Raw genomic sequence first — 18404 nt, 5'->3', positions numbered from 1 at the left:
TCATGATGATCGGTAAACACATTAGTATTTTATACTTTGGCCTAATTGTGACCTTAAGTATATTCAATTGTCAAAATAATATCTCATTGGACAATAACAATAATATTACTCTGACCAATTCCTCAGCTGAAGAGGTTAATATAACCTTTATCAACGAAACAATTGCTAATCAATCGTTATCATCAACTAATGAAACTAAATTAACTCCAGAATCTAAGACAAATCATCATAACAATTGGCAATTAAATTTAGCTTCGTATGATTCAAAGTATGATTATTGCTCGTGTGACCTGAAGCCACAATTTTGTGATCTTAATTGTTGTTGTGATGAAGATTGTGATGATCAGGAGAGAAAAATGTTCGCTTATTGTGAAACAATTAAAAACTCTAAACAATTTGATTATTATTGTTTCACCGAATATCCAATTTATCTTAATAATACAAGAAAATCTCAACTGATTAATGAACCAAATTCAAATTTATTCTGTGTACTAAGTGACAATGTTAAAAGTACGAAAACTTATCCAGATCGTAAATCAGTGACCACCGTCCAAGAATATCGTAAATTAATCAGTACCAGTATTTCATTATCAACATCAATATTTTCTTGGTCTCATCCCCACGAACCACAAGACGAAGTGACCACTTCATTTACCTCTGGACGTTATGGTTTCCGTTATAATGATCCAATTGTGGCGACATCATTAACCGCCCGTGGTGTTGAAATGGCCGATATATTGAGATTACCATCAAGTCTAATTCAATCCGGTGGTTTCTGTGATACCCTGAGGCCAATTTTATATCTCAAAGATACATCGTACTCTTGTTTAAGAGACATCAAAGATTATCAGAAAGAGTGTACAACTAATCCGTTTTTAGGAGCAACAATTTATTATGATAATATTTACATTTCTAAAATGGGCTCATCGAAATCAACAGAACCGGAAACACGAACTTATTATCAGATTGAATTCAATGAAAGTTCAGAAAAACAATCAGACAAATCAACTTTAGTATCTACATCATCATCATCACAATTTACTACAACAACAACAATTAATGTAACAGCAATTAAACAGCAACAATCAACTTTAACCTCATCAATACCTAATTGTGTTTATCTCAATGAGTGTATAACAATTAACTGGTCAGCCAAAAGTGTCTCATTGACTGTCCCTCGATTGATCCGTCGGTCAACACCGCCACCGAATATAATTTGTCAGGGAGTTGTTGAGACAATTAATTACACCTTCTATTATCATCCAAAGGATGGAATTGATTTAGTTGAATTGTCTTTAGGTTTTACACAATTAACCAACAATCAACCCTTTAGACAGACGTTTAATGTTGTCTACAAGCCGAATGATAATTACATGATTAATAAATCGCTTCCTGATTATCAGTTCAGTGGAAATGCTGGTTACATTGTTGGTAAGCCAATTCTTTTTCGAAATTCATCTTTAACAATTAATTCGTCGACAATTGGATATTATAAAATACCCTTACTGTCCAAAAGTAATGGTCAGTGTTCAAGTCAACCAACAATTCAAGAGATCGTACGATTTGGCTCAAATTACAGAACTGGGTGCATGTTAAACACTTCACGTTTCCTGATGGAAAATCAAATGTGCCAATCAATTCAACGAGAAATCATGAGATTACTTGATTCACTTAACAGAGATTTAAATTATGTCGCCATGTTTGGTAATCCAAATTTAACTAATCAGGCTGATTGGATTCCGATTTTGGTTGATGATGAGCCGCAAATTATTCAATCAGATTCAATTCCTCGGTTAACTGCTGATGAACGATGTCCAGCTCTGGTCACTGGCTATTCATTGGATGTTTATTATGCTCTTGTTGGTCAAGAATCTCAATCACAGGCAAAGATAATTAGTGTAGTTAAGAGATACAACAAACCAATTGATTTTCGTCTTCGATGTTATTCAATTCTTTGTCGATTTAAATCTAATCATTATTTACTTGAACTCTCGATCTCGGTTAATTATATTGATTTAACTTCGCCAATTGTAACCAAATTTGCTTCACCACCAATTCTTAAATTTCAATTACCCTCTGATTTCTTTTATCCATTTCTTACCAATTCAGTTAAATCATCAATCAATAATCAATCAATCTCATTAATTTGTATTATAATCATGATAATCTTACATTTACAATGTTGATTATATTTTTTCATTTGTTTTTCTTTTCCATAACTAACAACATAATCAATTTTAAATTTCCCTTTGCATGAGATAATAATTTGATATATATTGCTAATAATCAATTATTGAAAATAAATTGAGTTTATTGATTTTATAACTGTAATTAAATTTACTTATTTATATTTACCTTTTTGCTTTACCTATTGGTATTGATTTAATTGTGATCAGGGAGTAAGAATCACTTTTCCTTCAATGTAAGATTAGTTAAATTGTTGATTGTTACTCAATTGTTACTCTATTTTCGATCAAATTATCAATGTAATTCCCTTAATTGCGATTTTAATCAACAATTAACGAAAGAAGGTCATCAGCTTCACGATTTGAAGTAACAACGAAATCAAGTGAATCATTTTTCTCGTTTTCTTCTGGACAATCGAAGGCCTAAAACATTCATCATTTGAAGTTCTTTTACCTGTTAATTAGGTAGCTTGATGATCCCAATTTAGAATTAATCATGTTGATTATGATGATTGGAAACAAATAGTAACCTTTATTTTCTTCAATCGAATTTAATTTTTTGTATATTTAAAGATCTACCTACAGTCTAACCCATTATTTTGTGTTTTCTTTTTTTTCTCAACAGAAAATCTCTCACCTTTTATATGGAAAATGGAATATTGAATATTGGAAACACAATTAATGATCTAAAAATTGATTGAGAATAAATTACCAACCTTATTCTCTCTCTTTCAATTTACAATAGAATTGATTTTGTTGTGTGAATCAAGTTGTTCTTTTTGGACCAAATAATCAAAACCATGTATTCCAATTGAATTGATGGAAAATGTATCCAATGTTTGATCACATTCTAATCAGAAGAAGGAAATATAAATGATGATGAAAAAGAAAGAGGAAAAGAAAGAAACCATGGAAGACAAAGGTTCCTGGAAAGAAGATGGAGAAAAGTTAAAGAAAAAGAAAATTTTATTCTAAAGATGAAGATGAAAAGCCAAATAATGGAAAAGTTGAGAAGGATTAACCAGGATGTGATTCCTAACGGTTAATTGTGATAAGGGAAAGAAAGATTATGATGCTGATAATGATAGAGAATTGAATCAGATGATGATTATCATCTGTTCTTCAATGGTCACCAATCAATGTATGAAAATCGTTATAATCAAAGCCCGAAAGTCAGGTCACCGATATTTTCACCAATTCTCAATCCAGCAAATGCTCATCTCTCTCTCATCATCCACACATCTCTCTCTCTCTCTCTCTCTCTCTCTCTCTCTCTCTGAATTACCTTGAAATTAGGTTCCACACGTCAACCTTTTTTCTTCTCTCTCTCTCTCCCTCCAGTAAGAATTATCTCTCATCTTCTTGTCTTCTTCATCTTCTTAACATGTTATCATTTATTTATCTTCATATTCATTATGTACTTTTTTTTGTTTGTCGACGAGAGTTAGAATCAATCTCATTCTAAACACTAGTTTGTTTCACTCAACAACAACCATCATTTAGAATTGATTGTTATGATCATCAAAACAATCAATTCTCTCCGAAACTAATTCAACAATTTGCTTTCAACTTCTTTTTTTTCCTGTTTCTCATCTTATTTTTCCTTCTAATACTTTTGATACCTGTAAATCTACTTGAAAGCGAACTACTTAATTCCAATGCTCGTAATGTTAAATTCAATTGGTTTACAGTTAAATTTGATTACAATGGTTACGATTTTATCCTTATTGCATTTTAGTGTTTTGTAGAATTGTAATTTTCTTGTTTCATTTTCACCGTGATTTGTGTTAATCAGTTCAAATACGTTCTCAGACTATTATCGTTCGGTTAATTGTTGACTTATTGGTTTGATTATTGTTACTGTTTCTTGGTACATGTCAATTTAAATCAGGCAACCAAGAAGTACGATTTAATCATGATCATACAACTGGGTTGCCTGTGGATTACAATTGTGGCCGTTTCTTTGATCAAAAGTGTAGACAATTTAACTAATCCAATTCCAATCAGAATTGTGAGTGAGACTTCACGTTTAATTAGGTGAGTTTATTTTCCTCAGTTGATTGATTTTCCGAAGAAAAAAACCTCTAATCGATTTTGTGTTTCGTTTATTGTTTTAATCATCGTTTTCTTCAGTTCTACTCCGTCACCTAAATCATTGGCTACCGTTAAACCACCGGCTAATTTTTCTGGTCCATCGGCTCTTCGGCTTTTGGAAAACCAATGTTTCACTTATTTAGATGAAATTTATCAATATCGATTTTGTCCCTTTCGAAATGTGACCCAACATGAGACCACAAGTAACTGGTCTCGATTTGAAGGTGTTCTAGGCATTTGGTCAGGCGAATGGTCAATCGGTAATAACACTTTTCTCTCAATGAAATATCGTGATGGTGATTTATGCTCATCGAAAACTGGACAAATACGTCGACGAGTTAAAGTCTATCCAATTTGTGGTTCCTCGAATCGGCTTATCAATGCAACCGAACCTGATCTCTGTCGTTACGAGTTATACTTTCAAACTCCGTTAATCTGTGATACCAAAAATATCAAAGTCTATCCAACATTGGATGAGAATCTACGTTCCAAATGGGATCTATTGGAAACTCTCAGACTCAATCAACTAATCACCGAAAAAGCTTATACCTTTCAAGTAGATCAAATATTTCGAGAGGCTGGACTAATCCATCGAAACATGTACGCACTTGGATTAGAAGATAAAGATGACGAAGATGATCCTCAATTCGATAATCTGGCCCAATGTAAACAAGCATATAAACACCTTTTAAAAGAGAGAAAAAATTCTGCCAAAACAAATCAACTAATTAACAATTCGTTTCACAATTAACAAATTGAAGTAATTTTATATACGTAACAGAATCATCTTTGGTCATTGATTATCATTCCACTCGATCATCTGATTACCAGTTAACTTAAATCTCTCATTTAGGTTTTCTGTTTAATCATTTTCTCTTCCATTAACACTTGAAATCACTAAGTGATCTTGATTATTAATCATCTCAAACATCAATGATTGTCAATTAATCAAAAACTGTAATTCATAATAATCAATTATTGAAAATAAATTGAGTTTATTGATTTTATAACTGTAACTAAATTTACTTGTTTATATTTACCTTTTTGCTTCATCTATTGGTATTGATTTAATTGTGATCAGGGAGTAAGAATCACTTTTCCTTCAATGAAAGGAGCTGTTGCTTTTTCCAAAGCATTTTTGTAATCATCAAATTTGAATGGAATCACTTTGGGTGCTTTTAATTTACCCTCTTTGAATAGATTAGTTAAATTGTTCATCATTTCGTAATATTCAGGTTTACCGGCGTGATCTTTTTTCCACCGGGTAACCCAAAATCCGACAAATTGAAGATGATTAAAGATAATTGGCCCAGTGGGTATGATTAACGGTTTCTTTGACATTCCCCCATAAGTGACCATAATACCATCTTGAGCCATGTGACGGACACAATTAGTTGCATTATCCCCATTGATACAATTAAGAGTTAGAATTGGTTTAGGTGTTCCCTTGGTCCAAATAGAGTCCATTACTTCACGATTTCTTAAATCTTCCTCTGTAATTATATGATTACCACCTAATTCTGTCAATGAATTAACCAATTTTGTCATATCATCTGGATTGGGTCGAGCTCTTATTACGTTAATTGTTTTCACTCCCATTGCTTTACACATTTGAATTACCAAAAGACCAACCGCTGAATTGGCTCCATTTTGAAGGACACAATCACCTGTAAATATTATGACAACAAAGAGGGATATTAATTGATTAGGATCATTCAATATGATTCACGTCAACAAAATGTCAACAAATCATAGAAGCTAATTAACTTTTCATATGATGGCGCGAGTAAATATCAGCTGGGTAATTAGATTGATACCTAAAGGGGATTGTCAATAATTACCTTCAATTGTTATTGAAATTTCCAATAACACTTGAGATTAGCTAATAGATAATCAAAAAACTGATTAGTAAATTAAACGTAACAATTATTAAAAAAAAAACGAAGAAGAAGGAAAAAAATCAAATACTAACCTTGTTTCAGTTTAACATAATCATGGAGCATTCGGTAAGCCGTTGGAGGATTAACGGTGATCTGAGCGGCAGCTTCTAATTCTAGATCATTATCGATCGGCATCCAATCATTTTCGGCAGCAATGGCATGACTTCTCCATGTACCTAATCCAGGTCTCGCCGGTATAACCCAATCATCGGGTTTAAATTTGGTTACCTGAGAACCGATTCTAATCACTTTACCCACACCTTCATTACCACCAACAGCCGGTAATTTAGGTTTAATAGCATAAGTACCTTGGATTGTGTTAATATCCGATGGATTAATTGTCGAAGCAACATACTGGATTAACACTTGATTACCTTCCAAAGGTGAATCTAATGATAAAGAATCGCTTGTGTCAACCTTAGAAACAACTGAGATCGGGTCACCATAATCACGATACATTAAAGCAAATGTAGAGTTAAAAGCGACCGGTGAGCTTTTGATCGTTCGTAGTGGAGCCATTAAACGGGCACAATGTTTAATCATCTTTTTAAAAAGAGAAATAAATTAACACTGCTAATTACTAGAAAAGAAGAAAAAACAAATTCTAAATAGAAAAACACATGATAGAAAGAGAGAGAGAGAGAGAAAAAAAGAAAGAGAAAAGTAAACAACCAATGAACATAAGGGAGCGTTTTTTTTTCTATTCACTTTTTTTTCTCCATCAAGGTTAACATGATTTTCTCGATTAAATTAACCAGTTTACAATTAATTGCAATCAAAGAATTAACCATAATTCTCTTACACTAATCAGTTTCTTTTTTCTATTTGGAATTTTAATACACAGATAATTAGCCAGATTCTCATGGAGATAAATGGATTGAATCGCCGACCCTTGGTAACAGTAACAAAAACTGTTCTTTTTTGTTTACTCTCTTTGGATGGAAATTAATTTTTCTTCTGGTGAACAATTAAGTTAATTTCTCTTATTTTCTTGTTCAATTTCCTAAGGACAAACTGTGTTGTTGTTTCAAGAACATTTTCATCAACATTGATTTAGTGTATTTGAATATGTAAGAAAAAGAGGAAAATAACAAGTGAGAATATTTTGTTTTCTTTTCTTCTCATTCAAACAAATCAACTAGTGTTCAATTTAATTTTCTTCAACTTCCATAGGAATCTCATTAAAGATCATTAATATCGGAGATAAACCAGGTAACTATTAATAATCATGATTCTACTTTTATGATTACTTGATTGTGTCTATTATTGGTATCGGTGTGGAGGTAACAATTAAGAGGAAAACCTACTAACTGTAAACACAGAAAAAGGCTGTTAACACATCGCTTTTGATTACATTTCGAATACTAATTACAACTATAATTTTTTCTTCTCTTCTACAACATTGATTAACATCTTCATCTTATCAATTGGATTATTTTCTGTTTTTTCCATCACCAGTTCGCTCACATTCACCAAGGGAACAAATAGTTAACTGTTTTGTGTTCATGTTCTGGTCAAGAAAAATTCAAATTGGTTCTTTTCTTTGTCCATAGAATTGAAAAAAAAGATTCTCCTTTGTTTTTCTATTCTATTCCATTCCATTGGTTTTCTCTTTCCAATCAACTGGTAATTGTGACAATCGAAAAGCATCCGTACAGGTAACTTATGCCTTCACCTTCATTCCTAAAAGTTATTAGTTACTTGAACAAGTGTCTATTTGTTATTATTGTGATTAGATATAAACCTAGAAGGTGAGGTGCATCTATTGATCATCCTCTCGACTGATCATCATCATCATCTCAATAATAATCTTCACTTTCATTACTTTCTACCTGTTGCTTTTTTCATTGTTCACATTGAATTAACTCTGTGTGTTTATCTTGCGAATCTTTTGTTTACTCTTGGTAACAATTTTCTTTTCTCTTTTTTTCATGTTTTCCGTCTTCCGGTTGTCTTTTCATAATTTACTCGTAATTTTCATCACAAAAATAGGAAAACAACTCAGATAGTATTTTGTTATCATCTCGAACAACATTTTATTACCAAAGAAAAGCAACAAATTGAAAACATTTTGGCTCAATGGTAATCCCAATACTCAATTTAAATTTTCTTCTACTTGTTGGATTAATTTCTCATTGGATTAATGATTCTTTGGGTTCATCACTTGGTGACAAGGTGAGGAAACTATTTAATTGGATTATTTTAAATGCTCATAACAATTGATTTTTCTCATCTTTGATTCCTTTTCTTTAGGTCAGTAACTCAATCAATGGTGATTTGTGTTCAAATGATGAAATTGACAAAGGTTCATGTTGGTGTTATAACACTAATCCAATCAACATTAGCTGTAATCATTTAACTAATTTGGAAATATTTACCAGTGCCATAAATTATACAACAAAACGCCAAGATGAATTGGTTAAAATTGCCATACAAGTGAACGAATCATCTGCAACAATTAACCAAATTGTTATCTGGTTAGCCAATGGATCATATCAGGAAATATGCTCATCATTGGAAATACTTCATCTTTCCTGGAACTCATTGGAAATTATTGATTTAAATTGGTTCACTAAATTACCAAACCTTAAAGAACTTGATCTCTCCAATAACCTGATAAAAACCATAGTTTGGAACAAATTACCTTCATTAATTACACTAAACTTAAGCCATAATCGTGTATCAACAATTAATCTACAAGATATTTTCCACAATTATCCATCTCTTGAGAAATTAGATGTTTCATCTAATTGGTTAAAAAGTTTCAATGGATTAGACTCATTGATACCAAATCGAGCATTTAGTTTATATGCTCACGATAACCCTTGGGATTGTAGTCTTAGTACAACAATTAAATTAGGTGAACTAATTTACTCTACTCGAAATGAGATCAATATTTTCCGTCGTCCAAGTAACAATATGATTAAACAATCCTGGGAAATACTTTGCTCTGAACCAGTCCAGTGGAAAGAGATGACCGTTGAACAAGCATTTTCCGTTAAGAACACCGAAATTTGTAATCAATGTGATTGTTTCATGATTAAGAAAGATCTTCTTATGGTTAATTGTTCCTATCGAGATTTAACTCACCTTCCAAAAACATTACCTCTTGGTTCACGAATTGTTAAATTAAACGGTAATCGATTACGATCTTTCGGTCTATCATCATCGGACAGTTCATCTTGGTCAACGGTAAAAGCAGTTCATCTGAATAATAATGAGATCAGTGGTCTACAAGATTTAGAGATGAGTAAAATCTTGAGAAATCTTTTATCAATCAACCTTCAGGGTAACCAAATGAAAGAAGTTCCAATTCACATATTGGAACAATTTTCTCACCTTCTTAAAGTTAATCTATCCGATAATCCATGGACCTGTGATTGTAATACTCTGATATTTCAAAAGTGGCTTCAAAAACATCATGAAAAGGTTCCCGATATAAATAAAATCTATTGCACCAATTCAGCTGATAGGATGGACTTTTTTATTCCAAGTAATAAGGAGCGACTGCCAATCCAACAAATGCCAATTTCGGACATTTGTCCACGAGCAAATGTACCGTTACATTTTCTCGATATACTTAGTGGTACCTGTGCTGTTTTAACTATTCTCATTGCTCTCAAAGTTTTGTACGATTATTTTTGGCAAAAGAAAACTGGTAAATTACCTTACTTTTTCAAGCTCAATTGTTGACCAATTTAAAATTATCACCAAACACACACACACACAATTAACTGACCATCAAAAAAAAGTTCAAGAGGAAATCATCATTTTCGTTTTTAATTCATTTCTCTTTGTTGTTTGTTTTCAACGAAGATAAAATTAATTATCTTTTACCGTTACACAGAAAAAAAAATCACAAATTTATATTTAATGTTCTTGATATGTGATCTCTCAGATTTAATTGTTTCCTTACTATTTCCTAGTCATAATCATAATCAATGTATCACTTTTCACTAATTGTTAATCATGAATATCATGTTATAATAATTGCAACTACAAAGATGAACACAAACACACATCACAAGTACAATTTAAACTGCTCGTAACGATAAATTGTAAATCATTGTAAACTATTATTACCATTAAAATAAAACTATTGTCACCAATTGTTACAATTTAGTCTGTAATCAAATTTATCTCATTAATTGTTAATTTGAGTTGAGATTCAATTCTACCGCCATAGAGTTACCATAGTAACGATTAGCAAAAAAAATTTTGTTTTCTTTTGTTTTGAATTTTATTTTAATTCAATTGTGTTGATTTAATTGTCGTTCTAATCGCAATCATGCCGACTTATGAAGTTTTTTTTACTGTTAAACGATTAGCGAAGGTAAGGTTGATTGTTTGAGAAAAGAAAATGTAAAATCACTTGTATCTCTCATTCAGATCTTTTAATTTTCTTTTTTTTTGTTTTTCTCTTTCTTTTTTTGTCCAGCCTGATTTGGTATCATGTTTAAAGCGTGTTGGTGAATTTTTACTGGACAATCATGGAGTTTTAAGGAAAATCGAATATCTTGGAACAAACAAATTCCCATATCGAATGAGTAAATCAGGATCTAAAACTCCTGGTCTTCATGACTCTGGAAGGTAACAATCAATTTCTACTTCTCCTAACTTACCATCTAATGGTTTTGCTTTTATTGTTGTTGATTCCATGTGACATTCATTCATATCTCTGATTTTTTTGTTCTCTCTCTCTCTTTTATTTAAGCTACTTCCTGTATCACTGTGATCTTCCATATTCTTCACGAGATTTTATCAGAAATTCTCTTCGTTTGGATCATGATTTGGTTCGAGTATCATTACATTCAAAAGAAACCGCAATCCCTGAGAATTATGAATGCAAATTGGCAGATGAAATATTACCACCATCTTATCGTGAAAGTGTTCAGAATTTAATTTCCGAAGGTCGTAGAAATAAAAACAAAATAGATTTAGGACCTGATGCAGAGAAATGGTAGTTTAAACTGTAACCAATCAAACAAACAAAAATGTAACTTGTTAGATTAACTAGTCTTTCATACAATTTAAGGTAAATCTATTAAATTGTTTCCTACAAATGATGGAGAAAACAAAATCCGCTGATTACTAAGTATTAATACTTGTACTTATTCAAATTAGTATTGCAATTTTACATTTATTATCATTTTCTCCCCTCACAGATGAAAGAAAAGACACAATTTAGGATAAATTAATTCCTCAAATCATAACAATCATCATCATAATCATTTGGCAATCATTTCGATACATCAACAAACAAAGAAAAATACAAAACTGTGTATGAAAAGGCTGATTAATTGTACCAAACATAATCAACGAGGTTTGTGTTTTATTAGTAGTATTTAGATTGTTGCTTTTTAATTCTGTTCAGTTGATGCCAAATTTTTTCTCGAGATTTTAAATAGTATGAGAGAGAGAGAGAAAATTGATGATGATGATAATGATGATAGCCCAAGACTCATTTAACATGGAGGTAAAGAAGAGAGAGAGAGAGAGAAGATAAATTTTTCGACTAATTCATTGCTCTTTACATGGAACAGAATTAAAAGTAAATCTATTATTAGAACTTTTCTTCAATCTCTCTCTCTCTCTCTCTCTCTCTCTCTCTCTCTCTCTCTCTCTCTCTCTCTCTCTAATCTTCCAATGCAAACATTAGACGAGGATGATGAAGATGAGGATGAGGATGAGAAGGGAGATGAAGATGGCGAATGTTCATCTTTAGTTCTAAATTCGTAACTTGCAACACTATTTTTATGTTAATTAGCTTGATTGCTTACGAAAGGAATAACGTACGAAAATTAATCTTCTCATTCCTTTGCCATCTAATCTTCATCTTCATCCTCATCCTCATCCCTTAATCTTAATCTTGATTATAATTTTTGTTCTCATCATTAACGATCATCCTAATCAACCTCACAAGGTCTTTTGTCTCTCTTCACGTTTTTAAAACAAATTAGTAATTTACAGTTGCATCATCGTAATTATATTCTAAATAATCAAATGTTACCCTAATCTTGACAACAGTTAATTTAGTCATTATTGTTAAATCTTATTCCAAATTGCTATTTTTCCTTCTCCAGAGATTCAATTATATTATTCAATTTAATTACGTTTCAGTAACTTACTCACAATATCTCATTAGTTTGATTGTAATATAATCTGGAAAGTGTTTAAACCAATGGTTTACTTTAGATTAGTTTGAAGAGAACTGAACAATTTACTAATTGTTTATAGTTGAATAATCAATTGATTCCTTGGATTTTAACTGTGATACCAAAGTAAATTGTGTGACTTTTTGTTTAGTTAATCATGATGGACTTACAATCAACCCCATTAATTGATACAACGATTAAACCTAATTCAATGTGCCAATCATCATCTTCCTCATTACCATCATCAAATAATTTATTAAATCAATGTAACAATTTGATTAAGGAGGCTAAAAATTTTAATCTACACGCTAATGTATTGAAACAATTACTTAATTTAAAGGACAGAGCAAGTGGATATGAAATTTATGCTCGTCGTCAATCAGTTGAAACAATCAACACAATTAACTCTGCTTCATCTGGTAAGGAGACGTCAATTAATTTGACAAATAAGTGTAACAATCAACAATCAATTGAAACATTGCAATCAACATCAACAATAGAATCAATTGATTTGGAAAATTTGCTTGAAACAATTAAGAAATTAAGTGATGAAGTAATTGAATCACATCGACTTGGTTTCTGTTTAGCTTATAACATTCAATGTCTCCATAAAAGGTTAACTGGATCACCGATTGATTTACATTCAAGTGCTAATATGATTCGTAAATTGCAGGAAAAATATGATTCCTTCAAGACTCGAGAAGCGATTCTTAAATATGAATTTCAAGAGAAAAGGAAATTGCTTCGTCGATTGCGAAGTCAATTAGAGGAAACTCGAGAAGACTGGAGAGTACTTCGAGTAACCAAGCGAAGGCCAGAAAGACGAGCCGAAAGGAATGAGAATGACGATGAGAATGATATTCCCGATGATGATGCTCTTTGGTCTGAAACATTACGACGACAATTTGCATCGAAAAGGAAACAACCAAGTGAAGAAAGTGGTTTCATCGAGACAAATAATCGAGGTGAAGGTGTCGAAGTTTCTTCTTCACCATCATCTACATCATCTTCCACCTCTGATGATAATAATCAAGGTACATCTTCAGGTACAACGAGTGATCAACCAACGAAAATAACTCGAACCACTGGTTACGAGGATTTAGCGATCGCACTTGATAATCGAAGAGCTAAACTTGACTATTTAGAAGATGAATGTTACAATTTATTTCAAACTCTCTCCGCTCGATCAACGGCCACAGTAACAGCGAACGACAATTATACCAATAACACCAATAATCTTAACAATCAACTAAACGGATCGACGACAATTCCAATTGTTTCACCTTTACTTTTCTCTGATGATTTGACAGATGATCAATTATTATTAGACGATGACGATGATGATGAGGACGAGGAGGAAGAGGAAATTGACGATGAAGAGGAAGTAGATGAAAATGAAGATGATGTAGATGAATTATCTGACCCTTTGTCTGATGAATTTGATGAGCTTAATCTTCCGGTTGACACTTTAGATCCAATCGATGCCACCGAAGAGATTGACACCAGTGACCTTCCTTGGGACTCCAATAATCTTTATGAAAGTCGAGCGACATCATTGGTAACTACTGATTCGCATAATCAAATGAGTCCCAACAATTTACAAAACAATCAAATGACACAAGATGACGAGGGTAATCAATCAACAACTAATTTACCTTCATCGTTGACATTATCTCAGTCTAATATGGTTCATATTGGAGTGGGTATGGATGATGATGATGATGAAGATGATGAATACACTCAACAGGAGATGGAATCGTTGGCCGAAACTGGTGAACCTTTGGTACTTTGCCGATTGAGACGACGAGCGGTTGAAATTTTGATCAGTCGATTGAGAGATGAGAAAATTTTACACCAATCTAGAGAATCTGAATTAAATGAGCAATTAGATAAATTGAGAAGATTAAATGACAGTTTAACCTTAAAGTTAAATAATTTAAAATCAAATGATTGGTCATTAAGATCAACTGGTCAGTTAAATTCAATTTTAATCACCTCCATGGTCACTTTGTTTACAGCCAGTGTGTTTGTCTATTTTTTCAAATAAATGTCAAATACACTTGAAATTAATTGTTTATAAAACATTTAAACCTAATTGTTGAATAGAAATTTGTTTGTCACAGCAAACAAACCTTCAATTGTATTTTAAAAATTAATTGTATCTTCATTGTTATTCACATTGTGTGTTTGTGTTTGTCTCTGTTTTTGTCAAATCATTTGAATCATCTCATGTCATGTAAGGATATTTCCATTCTCTTTGATTAATAAATGATTCTTTAATTGTTTGAGGTGATGTCCAACGAAGTAAATAATGAGGTCCACCCGCTTTATCATTGGTACCCGATAATCGGCTTCCACCAAATGGTTGTTGTCCCACTACAGCTCCAGTTGATTTATCGTTGATATAAAAATTACCCGCCGACATTTTCAACTCTTCAGCAGCCATTTGTAAAAATTTACTAAATTAAGAGAAAAAAATAAAGAAAAATTTTGAAAAATGAAAAACAATTACAACAAATTTACTAATTAACTTACGGGTCTTGGCCGAAAATAGCTCCAGTTAAAGCAAAATGAGTGTTTCGATGAACTTGTCGAAGTGTTTCTTGGACATTTGAATCTTCGTACTGATAAACAGCTAAAACTGGACCAAAGATTTCCTCATTAAATAGTCTATCATTTAAATCATTACATTCAATGATTGTCGGTTTAATAAAGTAACCAATTGATTTATCAACTTCCCCGCCGGCGATAATTTGACAAGATGAACTTTCTCTGGCATGATCAATGTAACCACGAATACGATTAAAAGCTTTCTCGTCGATTACAGATGAAGTGAAACTATCAAATTCTAATGGACTAGAAACTTTCATTTCATTGATAATTTTTAACATTTCTGATTTAATCTGTGAATAAAAGGAGAAAAATATTAATGATAATTCAAATTTGATTGGAATAAATCTTCTTGTAAATAGAAAAGTTGAATAATAAATTACCTCAGGCCATTTACTTTTAGGAACGTAAAGTCTGGAACATGCTGAACACTTTTGTCCACTATATTCAAAGGCTGATCGAATGCTGTTAACAGAAACATTAACGACATCAGCTGATGAGTGAACGAAGTGATAATTTTTACCACCACATTCACCCACTAATCGAGGATAATTAAGGTAAACGTCTAAATTGGAAGCCGTTTGTTTCCAAAGATGTTTAAAGGTTCCAACGCTTCCAGTGAAATTAATACCAGCCAACCAACGGGAAGATGTGATTGAATCACCGAAAACTGGTCCATCGGAAGGAACGAAATTAATTACGCCAGGAGGGACACCCGCTTCTTGGAGTATCTTGAATGAAAGATAGTTGGAAAGTATCGCCGTGTCCGAGGGTTTCCACAGGACAACGTTACCCATTAACGTTGGTGCTGAGGCGAGATTACCGCCGATCGCGGTGAAATTAAAAGGTGAAATCGCAGCAATAAAACCTTCAATTCCTCTGTAGCGGAAACTATTTTTCAAAACCGACGGATTCTCGCTGATTGGTTGATATTTAATCATTTCTTTGGCAAAAAATGCATTGAATCGTAAAAAATCAGCAAATTCACCGGCTGCATCGATTTCGGCCTGGAAAACCGTTTTACCCTGACCAAGCATCGTTGCCGCTAGAAGATCATAACGATACTTTGTAGCCACCAAATCGGCTGCTCGAAGAAAAATATGAATCTTTTCCTTTAACGGTACTTGTTCCCATTTTTCCCTTCTCTCTAACGAAGTTTCAATTGCTTTGTTCAACAATTCCTACAAAATATAATCAAATTCCCAATAATATAAAATTAGTCTCCAAACTGATTGATTTAGACACAAATCTAACTCTAAAATTAGACACAAACCGGTGTAGCCCAATAGTATTTTGCAAGAGACTTTGAATGGTCAAAAGGCATAACTTGTGATTTAACATGGTCACTAGTAAATTCTTGACCATTTATGACAATCGGTACATTGTAACAGGTCGTTGATAATTTAGCCAACGATTCTTGTAAGGCCTTCCTCTCCTTACTATTGGAAAGATAACTTAAAAGTGGCTCATTGGAAATGGTAAAATCTTCAATTTTCTCACTAACAACAGTGGTGAATGTCCTGTAAATGAAGAGAAGGATAAATAATACAATTAGAAACAATTAAAGATGAGAATATGTAACAATTTAATGGAGAAAAAAAAATTTCCCTATCAAGTTTATCACTGAAACAAAACTTGGGGAATTCAAAGAGATATGAAATGTAAAATACCTCGGCGGAAGCCTTTGTAGAGTTTTAATCGGCGAGTTGAGTAGATTAACTCTCTTAATCACATTTACAACCATATTAATTGACCATTAGAAAAAAGAAAACTCTAAAATAGAAACAATTGGGAAAAAAAGGAAACAATTAGTTTAGATTAAAATAATACGTGTCTAGATGCAAGGGCACGAAGAGTGAAACTAAAATACTTGATTAAACACCGAAACAATTTAACATGATTGAGTTAACTTTGGTTGTCACCAAGGTTGAATGATATTTATCTATGAAATGATATCTAATGATAATCATTGATAACAATTAACGACTCAATAAAAAAAATACAATTACATAACTGTACATAATTTGAGACGATGTTGATGTCATTAACTGACAAAATACACATGAGATAACCTTAGTAGTACCTAGATTGGTAGTAATAGTCTCAAGGTTCATCAACAATTAGATTAGAATATATAGAAAATATCAACAACAATCAAGGACAAATAAATAACAATCAACAAATTGATAAAATCAAAGATAAACACAAGAAAAAAATATTAACCATAAAAATAACTCACCAAAAGATAATCAATGTAATCAAAAAGATAGAAAAAGAGAAAGACAAAGTAATCAACTGATGTAAAGAATACGATGAGCAGCAATTTATTATAATTGTAGAATATTTTATCTTAATTATACGACAATTAACTAAAAGACAATTAATTAATTAACGTAACAATTTTTCTTTATTCATTCCTCCCCCTTGAGGGTGACTAATTACAGTCGTCAAATGACTGAGCAGCCTCAGGTGCTGCCCTCGATCGGTCATTTAATCCACCGATTAGTGATAAGGATGTACAATAGATTGACATTTCTGTTTTCATACATTTTGTTATTTCATTGATTAGTTTTATCTCCGTGCTTCTCCATTCTTCAATTGGTTTATGTCTTATTCCCATTATTTGCGGCCATTTCATCATTGCTTCCGGGCATTCATATAGTATATGGTAACTGGTCTTTTGTGATCCACAACAAACAGGTAAGCAGTAGTGTTTGGTGAACTGATCCAATGTTATCCTCATTCCTTTGTGTAATTTTGTTTTGTATTCCAGGCCCAGTTTGCTCAGTGTTCCATTACTTTCCTTGTAAGCTTTCGTCATAATTATTTCCACCAAATTGTTTAGTTCCTTTCTCTGGTTTAATTGGTTTATCGGCTTCCCACTTACGGGTACCTCCAATCCGTTTTCCCCGTCTCTCCAGCTCCTTTCTTGGTATAATTTGTAGTTCCAATTACCTGGTTTCAACATGATCTGTCTCATTGCTCTGGCGAATCCAGATGAACCATAGAGGTATGTTGATGTCTTCTTGTCCAATTCGATTGTTACATTTTTATTTTGGTAGATTTGAATAATCAATTCTACTGCTATAAGGTAACCTTCATACTCACTTGCTTTCCCCGGTATGAGCAGCGTCATTGCTCTGGTGTCCCTTGAAGTGAATGTTTTTAATGTTACTTCGATTCTTCCCTTGCCTTGTCTAACTCTATACGCTGTTATCTTTGAACCTTCATCTACTTGTTTATCTTTTATTTGCATTATCGGTGGCCAAGTCTCTGGAATCCATCTCTTTCCCTGTAATTTTCCTGATTGATTCGCCTGGTGTTTCTTGATGGTTTTCAATGTGTTACCAATGTAGTCCGGGTATTTCAATATGATTCTATGTGTCCATCTTGATCTCTTCTTGGCCCCTGTAAATCTG

The 18404-nt window shown here is 32.5% G+C and overlaps 6 protein-coding genes across 9 annotated transcripts; 4 read left to right on the top strand and 2 right to left on the bottom strand.

Annotated features, from left to right (window-relative positions):
• The first annotated feature begins 2 nt into the window (after positions 1-2).
• On the top strand, positions 3-2211 carry LOC128393288 (tectonic-3-like). Its single transcript, XM_053353429.1, has one exon. It carries the CDS (start codon positions 3-5, stop codon positions 2184-2186), a length of 2184 nt encoding a protein of 727 aa, XP_053209404.1. The 3' UTR covers positions 2187-2211.
• Positions 2212-2290: 79 nt separating this feature from the next.
• On the bottom strand, positions 2291-6854 carry LOC128393291 (enoyl-[acyl-carrier-protein] reductase, mitochondrial-like). Of its 3 annotated transcripts, none has more exons than XM_053353436.1 (3): positions 6253-6854; positions 5321-5947; positions 2291-3112 (listed from the first exon to the last, which is right to left on the bottom strand). In XM_053353436.1, the coding sequence occupies exons 1-2, from the start codon at positions 6761-6763 to the stop codon at positions 5358-5360; spliced, it is 1101 nt and encodes a 366-aa protein (XP_053209411.1). In that variant the 5' UTR covers positions 6764-6854; the 3' UTR covers positions 2291-3112; positions 5321-5357. The 3 variants fall into 3 exon arrangements, with proteins under 3 accessions (XP_053209411.1, XP_053209410.1, XP_053209409.1); XM_053353435.1 differs by lacking the exon at positions 2291-3112 and adding an exon at positions 4771-4987; XM_053353434.1 differs by lacking the exon at positions 2291-3112 and having other exon boundaries at positions 5256-5947.
• Positions 4102-5165, top strand: LOC128393602 (N-acetylglucosamine-1-phosphotransferase subunit gamma-like). Its single transcript, XM_053353794.1, has 3 exons — positions 4102-4223; positions 4320-4945; positions 5134-5165. Exons 1-3 carry the CDS (start codon positions 4102-4104, stop codon positions 5163-5165), a joined length of 780 nt encoding a protein of 259 aa, XP_053209769.1.
• A 78-nt stretch (positions 6855-6932) lies between the features above and the next one.
• On the top strand, positions 6933-14441 carry LOC128393601 (uncharacterized). The gene is made up of 10 exons (XM_053353792.1): positions 6933-7314; positions 7394-7432; positions 7679-7878; positions 8213-8395; positions 8474-9908; positions 10549-10553; positions 10659-10810; positions 10935-11180; positions 11988-12012; positions 12527-14441. Exons 4-10 carry the CDS (start codon positions 8300-8302, stop codon positions 14420-14422), a joined length of 3855 nt encoding a protein of 1284 aa, XP_053209767.1. The 5' UTR covers positions 6933-7314; positions 7394-7432; positions 7679-7878; positions 8213-8299; the 3' UTR covers positions 14423-14441.
• LOC128393298 (probable 28S ribosomal protein S6, mitochondrial) lies at positions 10403-12329 on the top strand. Of its 2 annotated transcripts, XR_008326117.1 has the most exons (4): positions 10403-10553; positions 10659-10810; positions 10935-11255; positions 11386-12329. XR_008326117.1 is itself a non-coding variant. In XM_053353444.1 (3 exons), exons 1-3 carry the CDS (start codon positions 10509-10511, stop codon positions 11182-11184), a joined length of 447 nt encoding a protein of 148 aa, XP_053209419.1. In that variant the 5' UTR covers positions 10403-10508; the 3' UTR covers positions 11185-11315. The 2 variants fall into 2 exon arrangements, 1 of the variants encoding a protein (XP_053209419.1); XM_053353444.1 differs by lacking the exon at positions 11386-12329 and having other exon boundaries at positions 10935-11315.
• On the bottom strand, positions 14339-17410 carry LOC128393289 (delta-1-pyrroline-5-carboxylate dehydrogenase, mitochondrial-like). Its single transcript, XM_053353430.1, has 6 exons — positions 17225-17410; positions 16656-16758; positions 16259-16505; positions 15369-16166; positions 14911-15278; positions 14339-14834 (listed from the first exon to the last, which is right to left on the bottom strand). Exons 2-6 carry the CDS (start codon positions 16727-16729, stop codon positions 14603-14605), a joined length of 1719 nt encoding a protein of 572 aa, XP_053209405.1. The 5' UTR covers positions 16730-16758; positions 17225-17410; the 3' UTR covers positions 14339-14602.
• Positions 17411-18404: the final 994 nt, after the last annotated feature.

The sequence above is a fragment of the Panonychus citri genome, unplaced genomic scaffold (genome assembly GCF_014898815.1).
Source record: "Panonychus citri isolate SS breed McGregor unplaced genomic scaffold, ASM1489881v1 Contig00138, whole genome shotgun sequence".
In the NCBI taxonomy this organism is placed as follows: Eukaryota; Metazoa; Arthropoda; class Arachnida; order Trombidiformes; family Tetranychidae; genus Panonychus; species Panonychus citri.
The sequence above is the reverse complement of the archived record's forward strand: the minus strand, read 5'-3'. Positions and strand labels throughout refer to the sequence as shown.